The sequence below is a fragment of the Dysidea avara genome, chromosome 8 (assembly GCF_963678975.1).
Source record: "Dysidea avara chromosome 8, odDysAvar1.4, whole genome shotgun sequence".
Lineage (NCBI taxonomy): Eukaryota > Metazoa > Porifera > Demospongiae > Dictyoceratida > Dysideidae > Dysidea > Dysidea avara.
The window spans coordinates 35,217,709-35,243,255 of record NC_089279.1 but is presented as its reverse complement, the minus strand read 5'-3'; the positions used below and the strand labels follow the sequence as shown (position 1 = coordinate 35,243,255).

The 25,547-nt window shown below is 39.6% G+C and overlaps 3 protein-coding genes across 5 annotated transcripts in view; 1 reads left to right on the top strand and 2 right to left on the bottom strand.

Annotated features, from left to right (window-relative positions):
- Nucleotides 1-2,623: 2,623 nt before the first annotated feature.
- Nucleotides 2,624-25,547, bottom strand: part of LOC136262662 (glucose-6-phosphate isomerase-like) — a 65,617-nt gene continuing 42,693 nt past the window's right edge. For both annotated transcript variants that reach the window (XM_066057024.1, XM_066057025.1), the window contains exons 12-22: nt 20,096-20,156; nt 19,837-19,880; nt 19,751-19,786; nt 19,550-19,633; nt 19,467-19,499; nt 6,320-6,449; nt 5,880-5,956; nt 5,698-5,826; nt 3,855-3,930; nt 3,738-3,804; nt 2,624-2,838 (exon numbers count right to left, since the gene is read on the bottom strand). In XM_066057024.1, the coding sequence (XP_065913096.1) occupies nt 2,709-2,838; nt 3,738-3,804; nt 3,855-3,930; nt 5,698-5,826; nt 5,880-5,956; nt 6,320-6,449; nt 19,467-19,499; nt 19,550-19,633; nt 19,751-19,786; nt 19,837-19,880; nt 20,096-20,156 (867 nt within the window). In that variant the 3' untranslated portion in view covers nt 2,624-2,708. The remainder of the gene's footprint in view (nt 2,839-3,737; nt 3,805-3,854; nt 3,931-5,697; nt 5,827-5,879; nt 5,957-6,319; nt 6,450-19,466; nt 19,500-19,549; nt 19,634-19,750; nt 19,787-19,836; nt 19,881-20,095; nt 20,157-25,547) is intronic.
- LOC136262658 (uncharacterized) lies at nt 13,859-19,154 on the bottom strand. Of its 2 annotated transcripts, none has more exons than XM_066057018.1 (7): nt 17,685-19,154; nt 17,585-17,632; nt 16,832-17,532; nt 16,557-16,784; nt 16,242-16,470; nt 16,132-16,185; nt 13,859-16,023 (listed from the first exon to the last, which is right to left on the bottom strand). In XM_066057018.1, exons 1-7 carry the CDS (start codon nt 18,919-18,921, stop codon nt 15,716-15,718), a joined length of 2,805 nt encoding a protein of 934 aa, XP_065913090.1. In that variant the 5' UTR covers nt 18,922-19,154; the 3' UTR covers nt 13,859-15,715. The 2 variants fall into 2 exon arrangements, with proteins under 2 accessions (XP_065913090.1, XP_065913091.1); XM_066057019.1 differs by having other exon boundaries at nt 16,557-16,748.
- LOC136262667 (uncharacterized) lies at nt 22,405-24,106 on the top strand. Its single transcript, XM_066057036.1, has 4 exons — nt 22,405-22,539; nt 22,599-22,877; nt 23,278-23,550; nt 23,748-24,106. Exons 1-4 carry the CDS (start codon nt 22,473-22,475, stop codon nt 23,912-23,914), a joined length of 786 nt encoding a protein of 261 aa, XP_065913108.1. The 5' UTR covers nt 22,405-22,472; the 3' UTR covers nt 23,915-24,106.

The window sequence follows — 25,547 nt, the reverse complement described above, 5'->3', positions numbered from 1 at the left end:
ACCTGCAAATAGGTAGGCATGCATGCACGTAGATGCGTGCGCATGTACACACACACACATGCACACATGTATATGCACATGTACACACACACACTACACACACGCCCAGGTGACCAAGCCACCGTAGCCTTTGATCCAAAACAAAATCAGCTATCGACCAATACAGGCCAAATTGTCCAGATATTGTTGGGTAGTAATATGGCTTTGCCATGGTTGGAATTTAGACACACCCAAAATTGTTCGTACACAACGGTTGTGAAATGTGGTTAGCCTTTTCACATCAGGAGCTTTCAGAGTCCACGTCTCTGCTCCATATAGCAAAGTATAAATCACCACAGCCTTATAGACAGCTCTCTTAGTATTAATGGACAGAGTGCGATTGAGGAAGATCGGTACCCTCAAGCAACCAAAGGCTTTGGAAGCCTTAGCAATTTTACAGCTAACCTCTGCAGTGATCTCACCATCACTAGACAACTTGGAACCTAAATAAGTAAAATCTCTTACCATTTCCATCTCACCGCTTTCAACCACCACTGGGGAATTATCACCCTCACCAACTGCGGCTCCCACCGCCACACCTTTTGTCTTAGGTAAGTTAACAGTCAGACCATAAAAACTTGCCACTTGTACAAATCTCTTACAAACTGACTCAAAGGCTGTACGAGTTACAGCATACAAAGCAAGGTCATCAGCGAACTGTGACTCAGTCACCTGTACTTTCAATAACCTAGACTTTGCAGTTCGATCTCCCACCAGCTTTCTACTATGTTTGTACAAAATAGACACTCCAGCCTCTCCACTCTGACTACATCATCGGGTCACCATTGCATTAAAATAAATGTTGAATAAAGTTGGTGCCATGGTGCAACCTTGCCTCAAGCCATTTCGAACCTCAAAACAATTGGTAACAGCACTCCCCACCCTAACTCCAGCCTGCATCCCTTCATGGAAGGACCTGATAATGCTCAGCATTGTAGGAGGCACACCACACTTAGCCAGAACAGTCCACAGAGCATTCCTAGGTACAGAATCAGGTACTGTTTAGCCACAAAAATCATGCCCACACAACCTCTTCCCCTCCGAAATCTACATTGTGAGTCTGGTAACAACTGTTCAGCGATCACCTGAAGCCGTTCCTGAATAATCCGACCCATCACTTTCCCCACAACATCCAACAAGCTAATCCCTCGCCAGTTGTCACAGGATTGGAGGTTGCCCTTCTTGGGAACTGGTACGATCACAGCGTCTTTCCAATCCTTAAACACTTCTCCTTCCCTCCACACAACCTCCATCAAAGTAAGCAACCTGCTATGCAAAGCAGGACCACCACACACACACACACACACACACACACACACACACACACACACACACACACACACACACACACACACACACACACACACACACACACACACACACACACACACACACACACACACACAAATGTGCTACACACATACATGCACAAACACACACTACACATACACACACTACACAAACACACACTACACATACACACACAAACACTACATGCATGCACACTATTCAAACTATTTGTGCAAAATCCCTCCTCCTGCCATAGTATGGTGTTCCTCCTAGTTTTCTCTACTAATATGTAATGATCATGCATTAATTAAGTTTTCATCAGTTGAACCGACAAGACAAAAGTCAAATTCAGTGTTACTAGAGTCTTCAAGCAACTGACTCAATTTCAACCTGACACTGAGACCTGTATTAGCCAGTTGATAAAAACATTAGCTAGTCAAACCAACATGCAGGGTATGCATGGATATATCAGTCAGACATTTAATGTATGGACAATTTGCTCACCTGAACACTTGTTAGTTAGTTGAGAAACAAGAATCCACTGTTGAGGAAAATGACTTTACAACATAATGAATAGACTGGAATGCTGAGTTGAACAGTGAAACAATTAAAATATAATATCTGTACAATATACATGTACATAAAGTGAGATAAGCAAATTTCATGTGTGGATAACCATTATCATAGATTGATGACTCAAGATTATACATTGGGGGATATTTGATAGGTGTTGGTTGTTTTGTTTGGCTGCTGTCATTGGTAACAGTTGATGCTTGATAGCCAAAATATCTCACCTATCTGTACAAACAAGCTCTGCCCATGGAAATACTTCAGCAGAAGTACACAATAACTATTATACTGAATGACTGATAACTGAACATTGACTAACTGACTGACTGTTTCATATTGAAAGCAAATTCTACATGGAGTGATCACTGTAGCTACTACCACTCTGTAGGTAATTCTGTTGCAGAGGTCACCCTAATACAACAGTCAATTAATAGTATTTGAATCTCAGAGAACCTAACCATCAAAATTTGCTGGGGAGGGAAGTGCGTAGACCCACTGGATAAGTTGCTATAGGTACACCCCCCAAATAAGGGTGTCTCCTCCACTGCTGTAGAGTATCTCAATATTTGGGGCAATCATATTAGTATCTATATACAGATTAGAGTTAGTTCTACCATTAATATTGACTGTTGTATTAGGCTGACTGCATTAGGGTGGGATACAACCCTCCCTCCTCCCTTCTTCTGTTTTGTTGTGTTCCTTACAGCTATTATATTACTATAGCTACACCAGTAAGACAGTTCTATACAACTAACACAGGAAACTATAATTGAAATCTAGCATCAGTTAATTGATTGAATAAATTTTGATCACAGTTTGGGTCGGTGTCCCTTGATGTAGTTGATCAAGCCATTGGTGCTGGCATCATGTCCCTTGACCGGATCAGTGCCTCGTAACTCTGGTTGAATTATCTTAGCTAACTGTTTGCCCAGCTCAACTCTACAAGAAGATAATAAATAAACAACTATATATCTAAGTCAAACATTAAAGAGTTACAAGAACTATATGGTGGATATGGCATTATGCATTAAATATATATGTAACACTTTCACACCTTAGATCAAAGGAACCGCCCGGGCTACATTTCATATGTAACCCAGCTAGCCGGGCTACATACGAAATGTAGACCGGGCTACAACTGGGCAGTGATTATATACGTTGATGCCGAAATTGATTGTGGGGATCGATTAACACTCACATGATTAGGATACACGACTCAGATGGTGAGCATTTTGTTATCCTCGCCATCCTACGAGTTGAAAAACGTTGGGCTAAGGTGAAAACTAGTGCTATAGTTTATTCACCGATCGTTTCCGTACGTTTTTGAATATGGACACGCCCCCACCACAAATCTACCACTCTACACGGAGTAACCACTCTACAAGCAAGCTTACCTGTCTAGGCCTTTAGTGAACTGTGTAGTTTTTCCATAAACGATTCAATAGCACTGATTAAACTTGCGTAACGGAAATTCTCCATTATATCTCTAGGATATTCCTGTTTATCATAACTGAACGTACTAGCTGCTAACCCATAATCGAAAATTTTAGGTATACATATATAATACATTCAGTGGCTGCACTCGTATTGGCTTGAGCGATTGATCACCCTGTACAGGCTATCAGCCTAATAAGTGTTAGATATTAGTTGTAACACAGGCATTTGGGCTTTGCCTGATATGTATGCCCTCAGGCAGTCGGGCATACATATCAGGCAAAGCCTTCATGCCCATGTTACAACTATTACATACATAAAAAAGAGAGCATTTTACATGTAACCACACAAGAACTAGCTGTACATGCTACTCCTTGTTACCTACAACAAACAATCACACCCACCCCCACTGGTCAAATGAGTTGATATCCCAGACCACTCCTTGAGTGAAGATCTTCATCTCATACATTGCTAATGTCAATATGGAGTAGTGACTTCACTATAGTGGGTGTACTGCTTACCGATCATCATTCCCAAAGTGAAGGGAGTCAGTTTCTGCAGCACAATGGAGTTGGTTGGTTTGTTGCCTTCAAATACCTGTGTAGAATATAGCATAGTGACTTCAGCAGTTTACAACCATGCGTGCACCCACAGCCCACTGTAGGCAGAAATTGATTTACTGAAATTGGTTTTTCTAAATGTGTGTGTGTGTGTGTGTGTGTGTGTGTGTGTGTGTGTTTGTGTATGTACATGTGTGTGTGCGCGTTGTGCTGTGATTGTTGACACGACAGTTTGTCCTAAGGAATGTAGCTCAAGTTTTTAGTCTGTTTAATGTGCAATGGAGAATAAACAAGAATCACACAGAGCAATGAGATAAAAATCCCTGAGTACTAAGTTAATAAGCACTTTATTTCGGACATTATCGATATGTACAAAGGCTAGTGTGTAACAGATTGATAGCTATCAATTTGGTTACTATATGTGACCCGATAAGTAAAACCCGACTGGTTGCAATTTACTCAAACTTCATTTTATGACTTCTTTGTTGTCTAGAGAAAAAACTAATGGACTGCTACAGTCCTGGTAACCAAATTCATTATTATACTATTACTGCTTTACAGTGTTCAGCACTGAAGGTGTGACAACAACTTGTGCTGCAGCATTCGAGTTACCTAACCTTGTAAACAAGAATTAAAAACCTTGACACAGCTAATAAGGCAATACAAAAAGAAAGGAAAAAATCCCAGGATTTGAACTGCAATGTCTAGTTGAGGACCACACTCAGTCTCCTCCATATTGTACTGTATTGGTTTGTACAGGTGCCCCATCTATTTGTGAACAAGCTGTTGCAGCTCCTTGTGACAAGTTACGAGTTTAATTAGCCTAATCAATTTCTGCACGATGTGCACATAGCAACCTTCGTTACATGCGTGTGTCAAAACATTACCACATCAAGTGATCACATTTGCTCAATGCAAGGTCGGCTCTGGAGGGAGGGGCTGAGTAGGCCATGGCCAACCCAACATTTTCACAACTACAGTCAACTTGACTAGTAGCTATATGAATATCATAGCAGCCAGTATGAGAAGCCATATAATTATGCATGCAAGTGCTGCTTCTTTTTAGAGAAACTTCACTTGAAACTGAACTTCTTGTAAATTATAGCAGTAGCTATAAAACACTAGTCTGTACTGCATGAAATATAGGTTAAAGGACTTAGATACTGTGCTACTACAGTCTATACAAATCTCTCAAAACACGGAATATTACGGAAAGGTTCTGGCAGTAGCATGCATCAAAATATTTACTATTGTTATTAGAGCTTTAATTTGTGGGTGCCTTATTGTCATGTTGTGCAATCGAGGCCACACCACTGATACAGTAACAGACAGTACTGTGGTCATTACTCATCTAGCAATTGGACATGCTCTCACATGTAGCTATTATGAATGAATTCAGTGTAGTTATTGATTGTATTCATGATAACTATGTCCAACTAAAATTAGGCTAAATATGTTTCTGGATGACATTTCCTAGATGATACATAATTTTAAAACTTTTCCTGGGGGAGCATGCCCCCAGACCCCCCCCCAGCAGGAGCATGCTATATCTATCATTCACCATGGATGGCCCATCCAACCCAATTTGGCCAGAACTGGCCCTACTCAATGTCATATTGCACAGATTATCTACTAAAATATGTAATTAGTTACTCCTAAAATCTAAGTAGCTAGCTATATGACACTGTAAAGTTGGAAGACGATTACTGTACGGTTAAACAAGCTGATTGTGAGTGTCAAATTCATGTATGTAGTAGTCCATTTTTCGTTTTCAGTAAAAAGTAGCATACTATTCCTTTGTTACCTTATGAGGAAGGATCAATTCTAATTGTTTGCCACTTTTCCCTTCTTTCTCAAGCTCAGCCTTCGCCTCCTCAGCTGTCTTACCCCTCATCAGAGCTTCTGTCTGAGCTAAGAAGTTGGCCAGCAGGATCTACCACAAGTACACCATCTTACACCATCACACAACATACACACAACTCATACCTCATGATGGAGACCATTCTGGATTGGATTATGGGTCTCAACAGTAGCAATAAAGTCAGCAGGAATAACTTTTGTACCTAAGAGACAAGATGCATTACATTAGGGTTTGCTAAACACACACAAAACACTTAAGTGTATAACACTATACGAAGTAGCAAGAGTACATACATGATATAAAATAGTGAGATTACAAACTGTTAGCAGTGTAAACTCTGATGAAAACAGATGAGACTCGACAGTGACTGTAATCACAAAAAGTAGTGGACATGTACTCATTTACCCACACAATGGTATTCAGGAGGGATACCCTTATATGGTATACACACATATATGTAAATTAAGAGAGTACAAAATGTTACCAATAAAGTAAACAGATTTATACCCTCTGAAGACAACAAAACACTACACAGCATGACGCATGCATGCACTCACACACACACCTTGGTGTATCAGTTGGTAGAAAGCATGTTGACCATTAGTTCCAGGTTCTCCCCATACAATGGGACCAGTAGAGTAGTCCACACGATCACCAGATCTAGTCACACTCTTTCCATTAGACTCCATGTCTCCCTGTAATAAAAATACACAATAGTTGGAGTAAACTGAAACCTGCATGCTCACAATACCATGTAACTAACACAACTGATACACATGCTACAAATAAATTTGGTCATACAATTTGTACTCCCAATACCTGTTCTGAGTAAGGAGAAGTAGAGGCAATACTATTAGCTATGTAGCATTAAGCGATTTAATGTTAGGCATAAGACAACACGTCACACGCAAAGCTAGGTATGGCTATAAACATTTAGTTAGTATTGGAGAACTTGTACTATTGTTATTTCATGGTCAAATATATGGTTATGGTCTACTGCTGATGTTTTTCACTATTTTCACAGCATCCAGCCATTTTAATTTGTAATGTTATTACGTATATCCCTGCTGAAGAAATTTAATCAAAAATCTAGCTAGCAACCAATTAATCAGTAATGAAATTGTATGGTTTTTATATACAACATTTCCCACTTGCTCCTATATAGTCAGTATTAAAGCATTTTCTGATTGGATCAAACACCACATCGGTAGGTACTTCAACTTCCTATTATGGTGCCATCCTACTATTTCAATTTATTGGAATTTTGAGCATAATGTAAGTTTTTTCTAGGAAATTCTGAATAGAATAATGCAAAGAATCATGAGCATAATTACCTCAGCCCTATCTTTAGTTCATGTGGCAAGTTATAGTCTGAGCCACATTTGCTACCCGTACTTTTGTGTGGGATTTGTTCACCGACAAAATTTTTTGGGCATGCCTCTAATCTCAATATATTGACCACTTTTTGTTCAAATAATAAATGCGTATACCCTCTATTAAACACCTGGGGCTAGACACCAGAGTTATGACCTCTATCTGAAATGATGTCACAACATAAAATGATGCAGATAGTGGGGGATTTTAATACTTTTGCTATGGAAGATTTGAACAATTCTCCGTTTTTATCATATGGTGATAACGGACTACAAGAATGGTGTCCAGGTACAGTGGTAGAATTTTACGGTGCATGCACTAACGCTGTTTCGTGCTTCCAAAGTGGGAAGAAGATGGTTTTCCAGAGGTCGACCTTCACGAGCTGGGTCCTGATGATCGAGATGAGCCTATGGTGTTGGGTTATACTGAACAAATGTTGATGCTTAACAAAGATGACATCCCTGGTGCATCACTTAAGGACAAGAAGCCCAATGAATTGAATGTTGTTCAGCTGAAAAAGGTAGCTGGCCTGTCGCGGTGCACCTTTATCTGGAAACAAAACACAACTGATAGAAAGGTGAACTTAAAAATAATGATTTATTGTATTCATATCAAATGCACCTATTAGTGGTAATGCACACAGTCTACACTTTACCTCAGTGCTAAGATGATAGCATAAAGTAATTACGCATTGCACAATTATCTCTGTTGTTCCAATTAACTACTTACAGTTTGTTCTCATGTTTCAGAGTACAGTGTTACATCAAGCTTGGCTGGGATGAGTATTTGATTGATCCTGACAATGGTGTAAACTTACAACGGAAGTTGTCAGCTGCTGAAGAACCAAACTCCTTACACCAACGCTTGTTAGAATCAGTGCCAGAGGCAGATGATCCTCAATGGATCAGCAAGCTCTATGATTTGCCAAAAATTAATTTTGACACTATGTTTGATTATTTGGTGGAATGTCAAGTGTTGTTGAAAAGGGTAAGTCCTTTGGAAGGCATTGTTGACAAAAGGGCGACAAAAGCAGAAAATGGTGAATGTACTATGAATGAAAAGCTTAAAGTTGCTTCTGATGTAACTGATGATGATGATGGTGAATATGTACAGATCTCAAGTATACTAGAACTTTGAAAAAGACCATTTTTTTTTGAGATGGACATGTACAAAACATCAAGTTTCATTCTATGCCTAGTGTGCAGGACTGTGTTTGTGTGTCATCAATTGTTTTACCATCAATGAGAAAAGACTGGGTCTACAAAGTTTTTATTCTTGTGCATCAGTCATCTGCAAAGATTTTCAAAGCTTACTGTTCCTGTCCAGCAGGATTATCGGGATGCTGCAATCATGTTACAGCAACACTGTATTGTCTAGAAGATTATATCCACTGTGGCTTGCAGGATGTTGAGTGTAAAGGCTGCACAGACAGATTGCAAACTTGGAATCAATCTACACCTAGGAGTAGTGGTGCTAGACCAACAGATGAGGTTATACTAGCTAAGCATGAGTATGGGGTGGAAAAGAGAGCAAGGGATAAAATAATTAATCAGTGGGATTGCTGACCAGTGAGTAGAAGAATTATTGATCCCAATAAGTCAGGAACACTCAGCACAATCTTGTCCAAGATTGCAAAGCGCAAGATTGCTGCAGCTTGTAAAGCTGTTGATTCAGCAAAAACAGAAGCAGAAAAGAAAAGAGCCAACTACGATAGAACAATTCTTAAGAAGTACTGACCATCATGTTTTGTTCAGTTGTTAGATGATGAACAGCTCCATCTGAAAGCCACGAGGATGAAGTGAGGAAGCAGCGCTTGGCTAGAGCTGCTGTTAAAAAAGAAATTTTCAAAGGGAACTAGCAGCTAAGTTAAATCACATTAATCACGACCACACTTATAGCAGCCATAATGTATTGGAGGCTGAAGTTCTGGTGGCAAACCATCAACTGGCCCATCACACTTATGTAATATTTTATATGAGCACCAAGTCATTATAAGTTCCTCCCAAGCAACAGAGTTGGAGGCAAAAACAAGTTTGCAGTTTGATTCTGAGCTGTGGCGCAATGAATGAAAATTTGTATAACTACTTCTATAATGAAAGAAGTGTGCCACCATAAGCCGAGTACAAATTACAAAGCATTTGTTGAGAGAAAGATATTTTCAAAACCTCTGGAAACACTTGCTATTTGCTATGGCAGGAAGCATGACAATGATGCCATTTCATCATGTGTGAAGTACCTGAATAACCATGGAATCTTTGTAGATGTGAGGGTGTGTGGTCTGGAGGTAGATTCCTTTACTCCATGGTTAGAAGCTAGCCCAGACAGAATCATTATAGGCAAAGATGAAGGGAAACAAAGGTGCTTAGAAACTAAATGCCCATATTTGTGTGAAAAGAGATCTATTGTTGAGACCTCCAGAAATTAAGCAGAGCTTTTTTTAGTTGAAAACAGTGGTTCTTTGTATCTCTCTGTATCTCTCTAAGTCTCACGGATATTTCTATCAAGTACAAACCCAAATCAGTGTAACTAATACGAAGTGGTGTGATTTTGTTGTCTGGTCACCCAATGAAGACCCTTTCAAAGAACGTATCAATTACGATTCTATTTTTGTGAGAAAAGCTTTTCAAAAGCTAAAGAGCTTTACTTCAACAAATTTTACCTTCAACCGTGCCGTATATAATTGTGCCATCAAGATTTTTAACCAATAAATCTATTCCAGATGCTTCTTCTCTAGCTCCTTCAGTTGCCACTAAGTCAACAAATCCATCAGCTATGAGTGCACCAGCCACAGGAAAAGATGTATTAGAGTGTACAGGCATTGGTTTTGTCAAATCATTCATACCAGTAGATTTTCTTCTGCAACAATTACATGTCAGAAAACATGTAGGGAAAGGCGATGGTAGTTGCATGTACCATACTGTGGCCCATCAGGCTGAGTTAATTCCTGCTAATTGTAAGGGTAATTCTGACATTAGTATGGCATTGAGAAGAGTGGCTCTAGTAATGATGTATAAATACCCACAAGTTTGCCAGGAAGATGGCTTATCTATGTTACAATGGCTAGAAAAACAATTGGATATTTGAATCCTAACAGCTGGGGTGGTGATTTGGAACTTCACTTACTTGCTCTGGGTTTACAAAGGAGCATAGTAGTTGTGACTACATCATATGCAGAGCAATCATTCATGACCTATGCCCGAAACTTTCAGATACACCACCTGAACTCAAAATCATAGGAGGAATTTTTATCTCAGTGATAGCTTGGGAACTTTGTAAACAGTGGAATAGATGGAAACCTACTCCTTTTAAAATAATTTATAATGGTGATAGTCATTATGATTCCACAATTAACATATAAACATGATTTGACATTGTTATGTGAACCAATCATGGTACTAGCTCACTAAATATACATAAACAATCTGATTGATGGTGTCCCATATAGCAGCAGGTAGAACACCTTGTAATATATGGTATTCTTTTACTCGTCCTATAGCTCTTTCTACGTGGATCCTCAATCATGCAATTTTTGCTTGTCAACATGACATCATCAGCAGACAATTGAGTGTTTGCAGCTAGGAATGGTGGTGTATTCAAGCGAACACCAAGTGGTGCCAGAATGTCTTGAATCTGAAAACCTTTATCAGCCATTACCTCATCCCCTGGCTCCAGCTTCTCTAATAGCCCACTAACTTCTACTAGTCGCCTGTCTGAAATGGATCCTCCATAACATGGAGACACAAAGGATAATGCTCCACTTGTCTATGAGAACTTTAATGGTGTTTGTGTTCTTGTAGGTGGAGAAGGTGGAGAAGATGCAGGACTGTGACAGAAGAGAGGATGGCCTTTCTAACTGAAACTCAGTTGCTGCAAGTGTTTGGATAATCCTTTTCGAAAATAGTGGGCATTAATTTTTTTTTTACTATATGCCAAGAAGGAAACACCTCAATTCCTTTAAAGGTGTGGTACATCATGTTGATCCAAGTTGTCATAATCCTTGACAAGTTAAAGGAAAAATTTGATATGAAATTTTAAGTTCGATTAGCCTAAGTGACCATAGAAAAAAAAAAAGTAAGGAAACAAGGGAGATCGCCTACACCTGCAGATACACTAGTGAACATTTAATCCCTGCAGGTGTAGGCGATCGATCTCCCTTGTTTCTTACCTTTTTTTATGGTCCCTGATCGAACTTAAAATTTCAAATTTTCCTTCAACTTGTTTGCTTACTTTTTTTTGTAAGATTATTGACTGGCGAACCCACGCATACCACATCAAAAGAAAGGATGGCACCTGAATTAATGTTTTAGTCTGAGCGCACGCCCCAGCTATCAAAACTGCTTTGAAAGTACAGTGGCCATTACGCTTTACTTTCAGCTGTGTTTGGCCCGATCCACAGCGCTACAGACGAAAAACAGTAGAAGAAGTGCCTCTGCAACAATCCAGTACCTCGAAAATATGATGATTCTCATGCCCCCAACTATCAACTACTGCCTTGAAAGTGCAGCAGCCATTACTCTTTGCTTTCAGCTATGTTCAGCCAGTTACACAGCGTTACAAGCAAAGAACAGTGTTAGAATCATCTCTGCAATCAGTCCATTCACCATGAAAAATACGGACAATTCCCGTTTACAAACGTACTGTAGGGAAGTCATGCATCGCGCTACCGCGAATCGACACTTTAGGCTGTCAGCAAAAAGAAATGGGACACAAAGGAGGACAAAGGTAAGTCCATGATGCATGGATTGTACATACTGCGGTATGCCAAAAGGCAGGTCTCGGCATGAAGCAATGTCAAACAGTGAAAAAATTAAGCCCATAGCCTTAGCCGTTATCGAGTTATGCTTGCCTGAAAGCAGGCAGGCAGGCAGGCAGGCAGGCAGGCAGGCAGGCAGGCAGGCAGGCAGGCAGGCAGGCAGGCAGGCAGGCAGGCAGGCAGGCAGGCAGGCAGGCAGGCAGGCAGGCAGGCAGGCAGGCAGGCAGGCAGGCAGGCAGGCAGGCAGGCAGGCAGGCAGGCAGGCAGGCAGTAGAAAATTCCATTGAATAATTAAAAAAAAAAAAATTTCGTAACTATTTATTGCAAGCCTTTAGGATCATACTGAAGGCACTTTTGGGCTTGGTTATACCTAACCAATACTGCCAAGGTGCCAGGATGGAGTTGTGAAGCTGGTATTCGGGTGAATTTTTTGGCTAGGAAAACCCAATTCTCCATGATCCCTAATATACAGTACTACTGTACTGTATGATATTGTTGACTGTAATATCCCAAACCTGTTCACTAAGTCCAGCTCAAACAACCCAAGACGAAGTCTCATCAGAGTTAAAAAAAACTTACTACGTAAATCTACCTTGTTTAGATTCACTGTAGGGCAATGTTTGCCATGCCACTGTTGCATTCCACTGGCATCTGACTCCAAGAGTATTTTGTAGGCAGCAATTAATGTGGTATAGTCTGGAAAGCCTGTATAAAATTTAATCAAGTCATCGCAGTCCTTGATGTTCTGTAAACGGAACAGTGACTTCTGTGCAGACATTTTACTTTCAGCAATTGATTGTTGTAATTACAGAAGTTATGCAAGTAAATTTAAAATCTGACTTTGAAGGGCATTAAGTTCACTTGCTGATGTTACAGTGGTATCATCTAAATAGTAGTAGTCAAGTCATCTTCCTTGGGGTCATCCTCATCTTCATCTATTCTGTAATCATCACTACCACTGCATTGTGTGTTTTCTAAACCACTTTTCTCCCTTAACAAATCACATCGCTACTTTTCAGATGCAGCTATTTGTGAAATGTCACTGTGCCACCTGAAGCTTTCAGTTGTCCAGGGAAACACTGAGGGAACTGCAGTTGGTACAAGGTGATTCTTTTCTGTTGATGAGAAATCTTCAGCTGTGAACAGATTTTTATGTGTTTGTATGTAATTGTACCAGCTTTGGGGAATGTATGAAATGATAGTTTTGGTAATCCTAACCATTTCCTTTCTTTCTGTTGTCCAGATGAATTTCTACAAAGTGGTACACAACAATAATTTCCCCTCTATGCTTTCTGCTTTGGTGTATGTTTACGATGTTCTTTTCTGGAACACTAGGGTAATTCAATATATCAGAGAAGTCTTCAGTAGAATCTTCAACAATACCAGAATAAAGTTTTTCTAAATGGTAAAATAGAGTGTTACTAACATTTATACTAAGCAGACCTCAATAGGGTACATGTGTAGATTTATTCTATATACTAAGCTGTACATCGTTTAGCATCCTATCAAGATAATTTTCTTCACAAGGCTGTTAATTCGTTTCTGTGTCACTTGTGTATCGATCGTCGCTGCCCAAATGCTCTGGAAAACCATCTTCTTCCCACTTTGGAAGCACGAAACAGCGTTAGTGCATGCACCGTAAAATTCTATCACTGTACCTGGACACCATTCTTGTAGTCCGTTATCACAGTATCATAAAAATTGAGAATTGTTCAAATCTTCCATAGTGAAAGTAATAAAGTCCTCCAAGTATCAGCACCATTTTATGTTGTGATGTCATTTTGGATAGAGGTCATTCTAACATTGGGTCCAGAATAATTTTACAAACAAAATAAACATCCAAGTTTCTTTATGGATGAATACAGTGTTGGATTGAACATTGAAAGGCCTCCAAAAGTGTATGGCCTTCTCCAAAAAATGATACAAAATTTCACGAAGAAAAGAACTTAGAAATTGACAAATGCCTTGTAGCAAGAGTCCATAATAAAGAAGAGAGTGTCTAACTTCAATATAACCCATCAAAAATGACCCCGTTAAGTAAAGTAAGGTGAATTGGCTTCCCTTAAAGAATTGTTGATTAGCGTTAATTTGCCACGCGCGAGCCCTAATGAATTGAGCGATCTGCGCCGTCACGTGCGATACTTTTAACAGCTAGCAAGGCGGCATGGCGACTGCTGAAAGTGTGAAAAGAACTACCAGGAGTAAAGCAGCAGGTAAAGATAAGATTCACAAGGGGTAAGTTTTTAAAGCGTTATAAGGCTTAATTCTCAACGTAAGCCCCGTTCTTGTAGCGTGGCAAGCCGAAATTCCGAGAGTGAATGTCCGCTGGAACTTGAGCTAGAAGCAGCTACTGTAAGGCAGAAACGAGGGATGACTAAGGAGAACAGGTAGTAACTAAAGTCTGAACATTGACGCGTAATTATACTATAGCTTTTCTAGAACGCGAGATGGCTCCAAACCAACTGCAGAGAAGAAAGGAAAGGGCCGAGGAAAACGAGCAGTTCCAGCCAATAAAGAGCCGTCACAGACACCAGAAAGCTGCTTACCACCACCAAAGAAAAAAAAGTCGAAAGTAATGAACCAGAGAGAGAGAAATGAGATGCTGGCATCTTTAGAGTCAGTTGATCTTTCTGTACTTCTAAGTGAGGTTTATGTCAAATTTGATGAACAGCTATTTTCTGAAAAGTTGAAGAAAATCACTGTCAAGCTCCATGATACAGAGCAGCCCCTTAAGGATATAATCGTGAGCCATCGACTGTGTTTTGTTGGTCTGTATAAAGAGTGTAAAAAGGGGCCTGAATCCTTTTTGCGTTTCCAGTTTCAGTGGCAGAAGTACTGCAGTGCCTTCTTATTAGCCAGCCAGCACACCATGTTAGAAATTGGACTACCTGATCCAGTTGGTTATCAGATTGACGAATCTCGAACAATGTGGCTAAGATTCTGTGAAGAAAATGATGTGCCTGTCCCAGTGAGTAATCCTGTGATGATGACCATATCATCAGCATTATACCACTGCTTACTGGGTCATGTTAACCATTTTCAGAGTAATAATTCCAGTACCACAAGTTCCAGTAATAAAAGTACAACACAGGTAGCTGATGGAGATGATGTGTATTTTCGTTTTGGTGGTGCAGCTATATCAGACTTGCTCCATCTTCATTACAAAGAAATGAAGCATTGCAAAGATGATCAAAGGAATATTTTATCCCAGGAGATATCGATTTTGCACTGTATGAATTCCAAGGATAAAGTCAGTATGCCAAGTTACCTCAAGTACCGTGACCAAGGATACATGTACTCCCCTGATCCTACATTTATACCATTTTTGAGACAAGTGGATACTGCAGTCAAAGAAACTGTGAATCCTGATTGGCTACACCAAGAAGGGGACAATTTAATTAAGGTTAGCTTACTCTTTGTTGTGATCAATTTAAATAACTGTCTTCCTTCTAGATAACACATGAAAGAATTCAGGAAGAGACAAAATTCTTCGATACATTCAAAGAGATACTGGCTTCAAAGTCACCAAACATAACGATCTATTCAGAAGATGCCATTAGGAATGTATTTGAAACATTTACAAGGAAAATCTGTAATACAAGAATTCAAGAATTCTTGTCAGCAACAAAGCAACAGCTGGCAACAAAGAAAGGCTTGGCATCAACAGTTGACATAAATTTAAGACCTACGCTTTTAGCTCATCATGCCAAATTAGAAACTAAGCTAGGAAGTAAGAAGTGATTTTTAACAAACAATGTGATTTAAAATTACACTGATTTTTTGTTGTAAGAAGTAATTTTCATTCATTATAATACAAACAATGTGATTAAAAAATTACACAGATTTTTTATTGTACGACTTCTTCTCCAGAGGAATTTGTACTAGACTTAGCTGTTCATCCCTGTAGTTGACACCGCTGTGATGTGTAGCAGCACATTGCTTGATTAGGTGAGCAGCTCGAGCAGTAGTATAATTCACCGAGTCCAATTTTCCACCAGCAGTAAACTTGTATTGGCTAAACAAGCTTTCCACAGCTGATCCTGACAGGCGAATTGGAGAGATAAAATATGTAGGATACGTTGATAGAAACCACTTGGAGAATGCTTGAAATCCATATACATCGATTCGTAGTAGGTCCCATGCTGTTAAACAAGATTATACAAATGATTGTCAGTCATATAAATAATTATACGGCTAAATCTAAACAGCTTGACACTTGTACAGTTATTGTTTATGGTAAACAAACTTACTTTGCCAAGAGAGGAATGACCGCTGGGTAGATGATGTATGAGGATATTGAGGATCTAATAACAAGTACAATGTGGTTCAGTACCTATATAATACCATAGTATGGCAGTACCTTTCTTTAGGATAGAAGTTAACCATCCAGAAAAATAATCATACCCCTTTGTAATGTTCTGAAGGACCTTGCTATCTAAGCTTTTGATCTGATCGTGTGACAATAATCCCTGTTCAAAAATGAAACTGCAAGCTTCTAGGTAGGCAAAAGTCTCCTGCGCTTTTGCTGCATCGTTTGGTGGAGGATTCTGATTCACGTACCAAAATAGTTCACCAAGGACTTGCTCCTGCTGTATAAACAAGTGGTACATAAACACAATACAAGGTTGTATAAGTCACATAACATTTCTATTTTTAAATACAACCTCAAATTTACCTGCATAATTTTAGCTGGCAATACATTCAGTTTTGTCCATGAGTCACGTAAACAATGAGCCTCCCTCAATCTTGGTACCATTCTTGCCTGACCATTGTGTACCCGTAGCAGCTCTCTCTCATACAAGTCTGTGACTGCCTTCCATCCAAACTCTGTAGAGTCTCCCCGTCTAAACTGTTTCGTCCCTCCTTCCTTGGATGAAAACAGTGCATTGACCATATTCTTCAACTATGAAATAGAGCAATTACTTAACACAACCATCATATTACAGTTACCTGGTGTGATGGACAAATCAACCAGAAAATCTTGTATGGAGGATTAAAAGGGTTAATCATCCATGGCTCTACCTCATATCTGTCATTCCCATCCTCTTTGATCGAATACGCCCCATGGCAGTAATGACTTGCTTTAATTGTAGCAATATTTGCAGATCCTCCATCACAGACCAACAAACTTGTCTTCAGACCATGATGTTGAAAAAGCTTGATGGTTTCAAACAAACAAGCCACTACAAAAGTGGCTTCCACTGAGGCAGCAGATGTATAGTAAGGACCCACTATGTCATAGCTGCTGGTAAGGTCTCTCCAAATAAATTGTAGAATATAAGATGTTTGGCTGGCTTCAGGATCTTTTAGAATGCGGTAAACATCGCTCAAAGATGCCATGTCCTTCGATGTCATTGCCAACCCCATTAGTTGGTGGTTGCGGGAGTTCCACATTAACTGACAGGCCACCTTGACCTCATCAAATATCAAGGCTCCATCTGATTGTGGCTCTTGTCGTCCATTCTTTCGACAGTCTTCTTTAAATAAAACATACTGGGCCACTTGCTTAATGATGCAAACGTTACTTGCTCCTGGAGCATGCATGAAAGCTCCAGTGAATGCTTGCATGGTGGATTTTGATGGTAATTTTAAAATATCAAAACTTTGCAGAGCTTTGTAGGCTGCAGGGCTACGAGTATAAATAGCTAGGGCTACAGGAACAAACAGTGTGAAAGCAATAATACGGTATAATAATTCACTTACCCATACGGATAGTAATCATGTTCCACCTGTTCCCACGACCTCCGTTAGCTGAAAGAAAAGAGTAGACAAAAGTAATGCAAAACAAAAAAATATCACTTACTATTCTTTTCCTGATCTGAGAAAAACTGCTTTTGCTGGCGATCTTTATCTGTCAACCACAATGTCTTCATTAGACTTCCTACTCCATGCTGGTCTCCTTCCTGGTACAGCTTATCCAAATCTTCAGCTTGTGTTGCTTCCATTACTGCACACATCTCCACATTCTGTTCATCACTGAGCACAACCTCACTATCCTCTAGCCTTCGTAAGTTCCGAATGTTACTGGATCGTTGATATTGAGCATACCGTTTACGTGTTTGCTTGCTGGCAGGTGACATATACTGCAGGCGTGCTCTTGAAGAGGGACATTGCCTTTTTATCCTTCTGCTTGGGCTTTCTTCCAGGGTACGTTTTCTTTGGAGGTTTAGGTCATGGACCAAACGTTTGCAAGGAGGACATTTCATTTCACTAGCATCTTTCTCTGCTACCTTACAGTTTGATGCAGGTAAAAACCAGAGTTTGCAATTCACAGAATCTACTCGTGAAAATGGAAATTCTGACTGCCGAACACTTTTGATATGAAATCGAATTGTTTTGTTGTACTGATTCTCATAATGCACAGGATCAATTCCAGGACAGAATTTGTACAGAGATCTCCTGCAAAATAAATCACAAAGTTCTTCTACGTCATTAATTGATTTTATCTCTCCTTCACTCCATGGTCTCATCATAACATGAACTTTGTAGTGCTTATTCTGAATGGTAACACACACTCGAGGGGTCAATCCAAGTGGGGGGTGATTAAACACCGCCCTCTGTGATATTTCTAACACGGGGTTGGTGCTGTCCAGGCCATTGTATCTTAATGTAAACACTAGTTCTGGGAATTTACCAGCTATGCTGTCAATGATACTTTGCAAAAACTCTTTCTGCTCTATGCACGTAGTAGTTACAGGTGGAATCACTGGAGGTAGGGATGTTGACCTAGGTACAGATGATTCATCAAGTGCTCTAGATAACAGAAGCTGATCATTATAAGCAGCAACAAAACTTGATGATGACATTGCCTCTGGCTCGATTGGCATCACCAACGGCTCACTGTGATTTCCTTCCATCAATGCTGTGTCCCATTCTTCACAGTAACTATCGTCTGAAGCCAGGTCACATTCGTCAAATAACCAACCAGTTGATGATTCAGTCGAAGAGTGGCAAGATCGTTTTGGGAGTGACTCTTCCCTTGACGGGCGACAAATTCGCTTTCGAGACTGCAAGCGAGTAGGAGTGTCCCCATGTTCCATACGCCACGCTTTCAACTTGAGAAACCCACAATCAAAACCATGCTATTCAGCAAAGCGCACGTGATTCAATGCGGCTTCAGGCGGCTGTATTGAAGAGCTAGAAGGTGAGGTGTCGATAAGGCTTATTTAACACGTCTGCGATATGCGTGAATAAACTATAACATACGGAGCTACTAAACGGGGTCATTTTTGATAGGTCATATTGAAGTTAGACACTCTCTTCTTTATTATGGACTCTTGCTTGTAGTGATATGGTTTATATACACCTACTTACCAGTACTGATTGTGGGTTTTAATTTCATAACTTGATAAGCAGCAAATTGTGCTCTCTTTGAAATTATGTGTGTATATAGGTAGGGTGACCTATCCAATCAAGAAGGGGACTTTAGTGTAGAATAGAACACATTTCACTATAATGGAACTGGACACTTTAGGGAACTAGCACACATATCACAGACACTTAGTTAAGGTCCAAAAATCAAACTCATGACAGTTTTGTTTGCTCCATATATTACTCCCACTTCATTGTATACTAATATACTAACCTGCTGGAAGTAGGCAGCAAAGCGATGGAGGTACTAAGTAAGGAAAATGGTTACGTCAAATAAGGCAGCAATGAAGACAGTACCTGATCATATGGCAGGAGTGAGTGACTTTGAGCTCCAAAGAAGTTGTTGTACCACACCCCCAACATGCCCATAATCATGGGAACCTAACAACAGTACATACACAATACATGATATACATACTAGTCTTAACAGAGCTACAAGTGTGGTGTATTGTGTGCTCTGTTGTGTTTAATACACAATGGTGACTATGTTGTGCTTACGTTCTTCTCCATTGGAGCTGTCTTGAAATGATTGTCCTGAAATACACAAGAAATGTCATCACAGTGTAGTAGTGATTGATACATACCATTGCATGTGCTCCAGCCAGTAATCTCTTAAAATTGTCCATACCTGCAAATATGTGCAACCATAGACATGCACACACAGAGTCACACATGCGTGTACGCACGTACGCACACCCACCACACCACATGCACGCACGATATATACCACACACACCTGCTACACACGCACGCACGCACACACACACACACACATGCATGTACGCATGCACCCATGCACATGCTACACTACACTACACGCACATACCACAAACACACACTAACCAATGGCTAGAGCAATTGATAATCCGATGGCAGACCAAAGTGAATAACGACCTCCAACCCACTAGTGGATAGAGAAGACTGAATAATATATTGAATTAAAGAACTAAACAAAATTGATGTACTATACTGCACTACTCCATCCATTACATAGTGGGTACTAAATGTATGCACCACCAAGCAGTACTCAAAGTGACCACTACTACAAAACTCATTCAACTACACTCTTGTACTACATACAGTTTGTGATTTATAAGAAGTACTGCAATGTTATCCTTCTGTGTTCACATGTTCAACATGTGACCTTCACTAGCCAACTGAAGTATGTACTTTACATACATTTGAGGGTCAAGCTGTGCTTGATAAAGTAGTTGGGTTATGATGAAGCACAGTTGACAGGAGCTTGTAAGTGCTGAAGGTGTGAAGGAGCGTGATACAACGTTTGTCTAATTACTTAAACCTCAGTCCATATAGGGCAATCATCCACTGCTGCTCAGTGGTTTATTGCATCATCACCTTAGAATACTAGAAAGCCATGATGACTTAAAAGTACTGTTATTTGTAATCATTAAAGAGTCTGAACAGCTCTTAACAAGTAAGTAATTCTCTCTGCTTTAGGGGACAAGAAATACTACTTTATTGAAATCCCCATTCTTTTAAATTCCACAGTTGTGTTAACACTCATTGGCTGCTTATTACAGTGTTTTGCATGTCGGTTGTCAGTTACAATACAAAAATTCTACAAGGGACTTGTGTGAAAACCAACCAATGATAGGTAGCCAGACTTTTTCGCATTCTTACGAAGCATTTGATTGGCTGTTTTTCATGTGATATCACCAGCGAAAGGAAATGTAACTGACAACTGTCTTGCAATCTACTGTAACTGTTAGCACCTGTTAACATAACCAGGCATAGCCCAGACAATTACTGCTCTCTTCATAAAACAGAGCAATATCCTAAGTGTTACGCTCTTTTGAGCCTTGCAACACTTATGAACTCCCACTAATAATATAAGTAACACTTGAAACTGCAAAAGCAATTTCAGAACTTTGTTCGACAATACTATGACTAAAAGCCAGAGACTGGACAGGCCCTCACTGATAATCTGATGATGGTTACACAGCTTAAGTCACACTACATTAATGCTCAAAACTAGATGACCAGAACACTTACAATTAATTTTGCTTGTTTGGTTGCACAAAAAAAATAAAATAAAAAAAATATATATATATTTGTGGGTCAAGTCTTGAGAATGACACAGCATTTATCATGCTGTATTAGTCTATCACTCTGTGTTTACAGACTTTCCTCAGTAACGTACTACGACACTGGGATGGACTGACATTTGACTGACAGTGCAAACAATTCATTAGTCTTGTAGGATGTTGTTGAGTAAGCACATGTGATAATGTTATTCACCACACCAGACTAATTGACATAACAAATCTAATTATAAAGACACAAGCCTGGCACATCAGAACACCTTGAAGTGCACTAAGCTCTTTGAACTTTATGTAGCATATTAGAAACTATAGTTTCGATACTACATATCTAATTTGGGGCAAGTTTTCCCACCATTTCCATTTGTATATTGTACCATCAGCAATATTTGTATAACACACGCATTACAATACTGACACAGTGTCTAACAATCATATTACAGTGTCCGCTCATGTTTACACACTGATGCAAGCTTTATCATTGGTTCCTAGTTCATAAAAAGTGGTCATAGATAGTATTGACACAACTTGTTTTACTTGTAAGATTTGTGGTGGTTATAGGATGGACTTGTGGTAGTTTGGAAGTCATATCAGCATTGCCATGCTGGCAGTGAGCATGTCACACACATGGGGTGGTGATTATACAGGTGTGTTATTGCAACTGTACAAACCTCAATTGTGCAAATATAGGAACTACCAATTATCATGGACAAGGTGCAGAATAAACTGACCATTACATAACAGCTAATAATAGAACAGGCAGAGTGAAACAAGTAAAGTGTTAGATTGGAATACAACATTGAAACTTTTCTGCTATTTTCTTTTGAGTCAGATAAATTTTCCCTCCAAATGTAAGTTGTCTACCACAAAGTGTAGATAATCTTCCCACAGTCACCAAGGTAATGACCACACAAACAAGTCCCCTTCACAGTGACCCACTGTGATATAGAACATGGTTGGAGTAAATAACACAAGCCCTTCAAGTGTTTCATCAAGCCTGCTGTGCTTCATTAAGTATCCACCTGTTTTCAATTGTTTCTAGACCAAACCTAGTCTGATGACTCAACACTGTTATTACATCATAGGGTGTTCCCCTTTATAGTCCAACTATAAAACCTGCAGGTTGTTTACTGGCTCAGTTTCACAATTAGCCACAAGTCATGCTGTACTTCACAACTATATTATCAGGTATTTTCTACCTTCAGGTGATGGTCAGTGCTCGTGCAGGTATGTAATAAGTTACATAACATGTTTGTATTGTGACATGATACATTGTTGTTTTGTAGTATCATCTTGTACATCAGATTATGATACTGTTGAGCCAGTACATGTACACCTCGGTGAACCAGTACAGGGTTTGTGCCCCCTATCCCCCTGTAGTGGGGAGTTTGTGTTTGAACACTACAACCCGTCAACACTCCAATATGATGTGATACAAGAAGGACCATCCTATACAACTAATATAGATATCAGTGATTATAGTGATGGTGGCAGCTACAGGTGCTGGAAGCAGTGTAGCAATGATACCAGTACCCAGTCTCCATATTGTTACTTCACAGTACAAGGTGTGTAAATACTAAATACGCTGAAATCTGTTAATGTGGACCAGACACTCAGTTAAGGTCCCAAAAAGTATCCCTTAGTACATAAACTGACCTGGAAATCAGTTGATAATCAGGATACTATTGGTTGGCCGGATACACAGGTTCTACTGTTGCCAAGTAGAATCACACACACACACGCGCATGCACACAAAGACATAGTGATCTATTTGCAATAGAGTGGGATTGCAGGCACAGACAACACTAGGCGAACTTAATTGAAAAGAAGTGTCTTAGTAAAGACAAAGGTAAAACATTAATTTGGGACCTAGACAGATGTCCTTTACAAAGGAGGCCATACACAATTAGAGATGTCTTTTGATCTTCAGTACTAACTCGTTACATAGCCCTATTTCTATTTCAGTGATACCTACTACAATAGAAGTAAACTTCCCACCAGTAACTCTAAATGACAACTACGTGGGGACATGTACTGCTAGTGGTAACCCAGTACCATTAGTACATGTTACACTGAACACTGAGGAGTGTCCCTATACTACTAGTTACACTAATACTAGTCAGTATACTGGACAACTAGTGATCACTATACCACAAGTTACTAGCCAATGTGGAGATGTTGTAGTATATTGCAGTGCTGGAGAAGTCGTTGAGATGATAACATTGAATGTTACTGAAAGTGAGTCAGCTGCAGTGAAACCGGCATTAGGAAGGCCACCTCTATATGACCTCACATTATTTTTATAAAGTACACCTTCGCTGTGTTTGGGACCTACTTGATGTGGTCACTATAATGAGGTGGTCTTATTAATGAGGTTGTCACTGGGTGATGTTTCAGTGTTATACGATGTATCAATGCTCTCATCAACCTTACAGGTACAGCAAAGCCTTCAACTTTCATCACTTATATACCCAAAGTAATTACTGATCGTCCACTGAGTGGAAAATACACCAGCAGTGTGACAAGTAATGAAGGCAACATAAACCTCCTAGTATTAACCCTCCTAGTGACAGTAGCAATATCATGGTCTAGACTGAGTTAAAGACTACTTTATGACGTATCTCAAGCTGTGAAGAGATGACCATTGTCTGGTACAGCTGGACTGAACTACAATGTATTGTTAGAGATGCAGTGAAATATGTACAATTTCCTTTACTCCTTTTGTGTTTTGTAACACGTATGTCAAGGGGAAACTCTTTGATCATTTATTGATTTTTTTTTGTATTCATGTCAACAGTCAACACATTCTTGTGGGTACCACATCACCACAACATGGTTAGTAGGAGGGAGCAATGTAAACCATCACACCACAATGATACAGTAGGTAGTTTAGTAGGGCCTGCTTAAGCAAGCCTACTTCAAACATACAGCAAATAGCAATCCATGCATTCTCTTGGTAGCTTGTGTGGTAGTAGTTCAGAATAGTGTATGCTTTATGTGTCAATTGTATGCAAATCTCGTTACGCTGAGACTTAGAATTGCTGCTCATGCTGAAACCCTCACAGATACATGACCCAGAAAGTTGCTTTTAGATACTGCACCAACATAGATGATTGGAAGCAAACATATTTCTTAAGAAAATTAAGGTCACAATGCTACAGACAGGAAACCAATAAGATCATTACATCCAGCAAACAAGCTAGTTGCAAATCATATCAGGTGACAATTAATATAAACCATGACAGTAGCACATGACAACATTACACTGTCATAATACACCATATATGGTAAAAAGAGAAGCCCACAAATACCAGAGGAACACTGATGTTAGCATTTTTATCGTTTATTCATGTATTTTCCCTCTGTATATGAAGATTGCAAAATACTACATACAAGGTAAAACCTAACCAAAATACCTGAACTAAGAATGGAATTTATAGGTTACAAAGTCTGTGGAAAGAATTGCATACTGTAGCTCTCAACCTGTAGAGTGAGATCAACAAAGTTCTGCCATCCACTGGTACTGCACTTCTCATCCTTTGAGGGACTGACATGTCGTATCTTTTAGTGTTCAGCAACACATAGCTGTTTTTTCTCTAAATTTCGTCTTGCAATGTATCCATGGAATCACATGATCATTTTATGACAGCACAAATGTAACTCAGCCCAGACAGTCTGAACATTCTGAGGCTTTTATTTTACACCTCATTGTTGGCCCCAGCCATGTTTTAATCCAGTGCTCTGATCTAGCACCATTTCCTTGTTTAAATACAAGAATCATGAGAGCAGGATCACGTGGCACAAACTGCTTCAAATACATGAATATCCAAAGATTTACATACTTTTCATGGAAGTTAAGCTACATTACTTGTAGGTGTAAGACTCAATAACTTTGCCGTGAGAGTGTGACATTGCACCTCAAATCATGAGAACCATACCAGAGGTTGAGAGGTATGCAGTGTATATTCATTAAAGAAAAGCTACATATAGTCAAAAGGGTATTAGCTGTAATCCCTACAGAGCATTGTATTGTACATAAGTGCTCAAGTGGTTTTTTGGACAACTTCCTTCAACTTTGCTATAGTGAAACCTGTGTATTAAGGACACTGACCTGTATCAAGGTGTCCGGTCAATTTACATGATAAGGGATACTTTGGGACCAACTACAAAGTGTCCAGATTATTCAGGTTTCAAGCGCCACTAATTCACAGGTTCCACAATACCTTTACATAATT

Excerpts from the sequence above, each read along its gene's own strand:
- LOC136262667 (XM_066057036.1), top strand. The coding sequence starts at position 22,473 with ATGCTGTACTTCACAACTATATTATCAGGTATTTTCTACCTTCAGGTG. Across the intron at positions 22,540-22,598 it reads GATGGTCAGTGCTCGTGCAG|TATCATCTTGTACATCAGAT; the intron begins GTATGTAATAAG and ends GTTGTTTTGTAG. Across the intron at positions 23,551-23,747 it reads AACATTGAATGTTACTGAAA|GTACAGCAAAGCCTTCAACT; the intron begins GTGAGTCAGCTG and ends TCAACCTTACAG.
- LOC136262658 (XM_066057018.1), bottom strand. The coding sequence starts at position 18,921 with ATGGAACATGGGGACACTCCTACTCGCTTGCAGTCTCGAAAGCGAATT. Across the intron at positions 17,633-17,684 it reads CTCAGATCAGGAAAAGAATA|CTAACGGAGGTCGTGGGAAC; the intron begins GTAAGTGATATT and ends CTTTTCTTTCAG. Across the intron at positions 16,186-16,241 it reads AACTTCTATCCTAAAGAAAG|ATCCTCAATATCCTCATACA; the intron begins GTACTGCCATAC and ends ACTTGTTATTAG.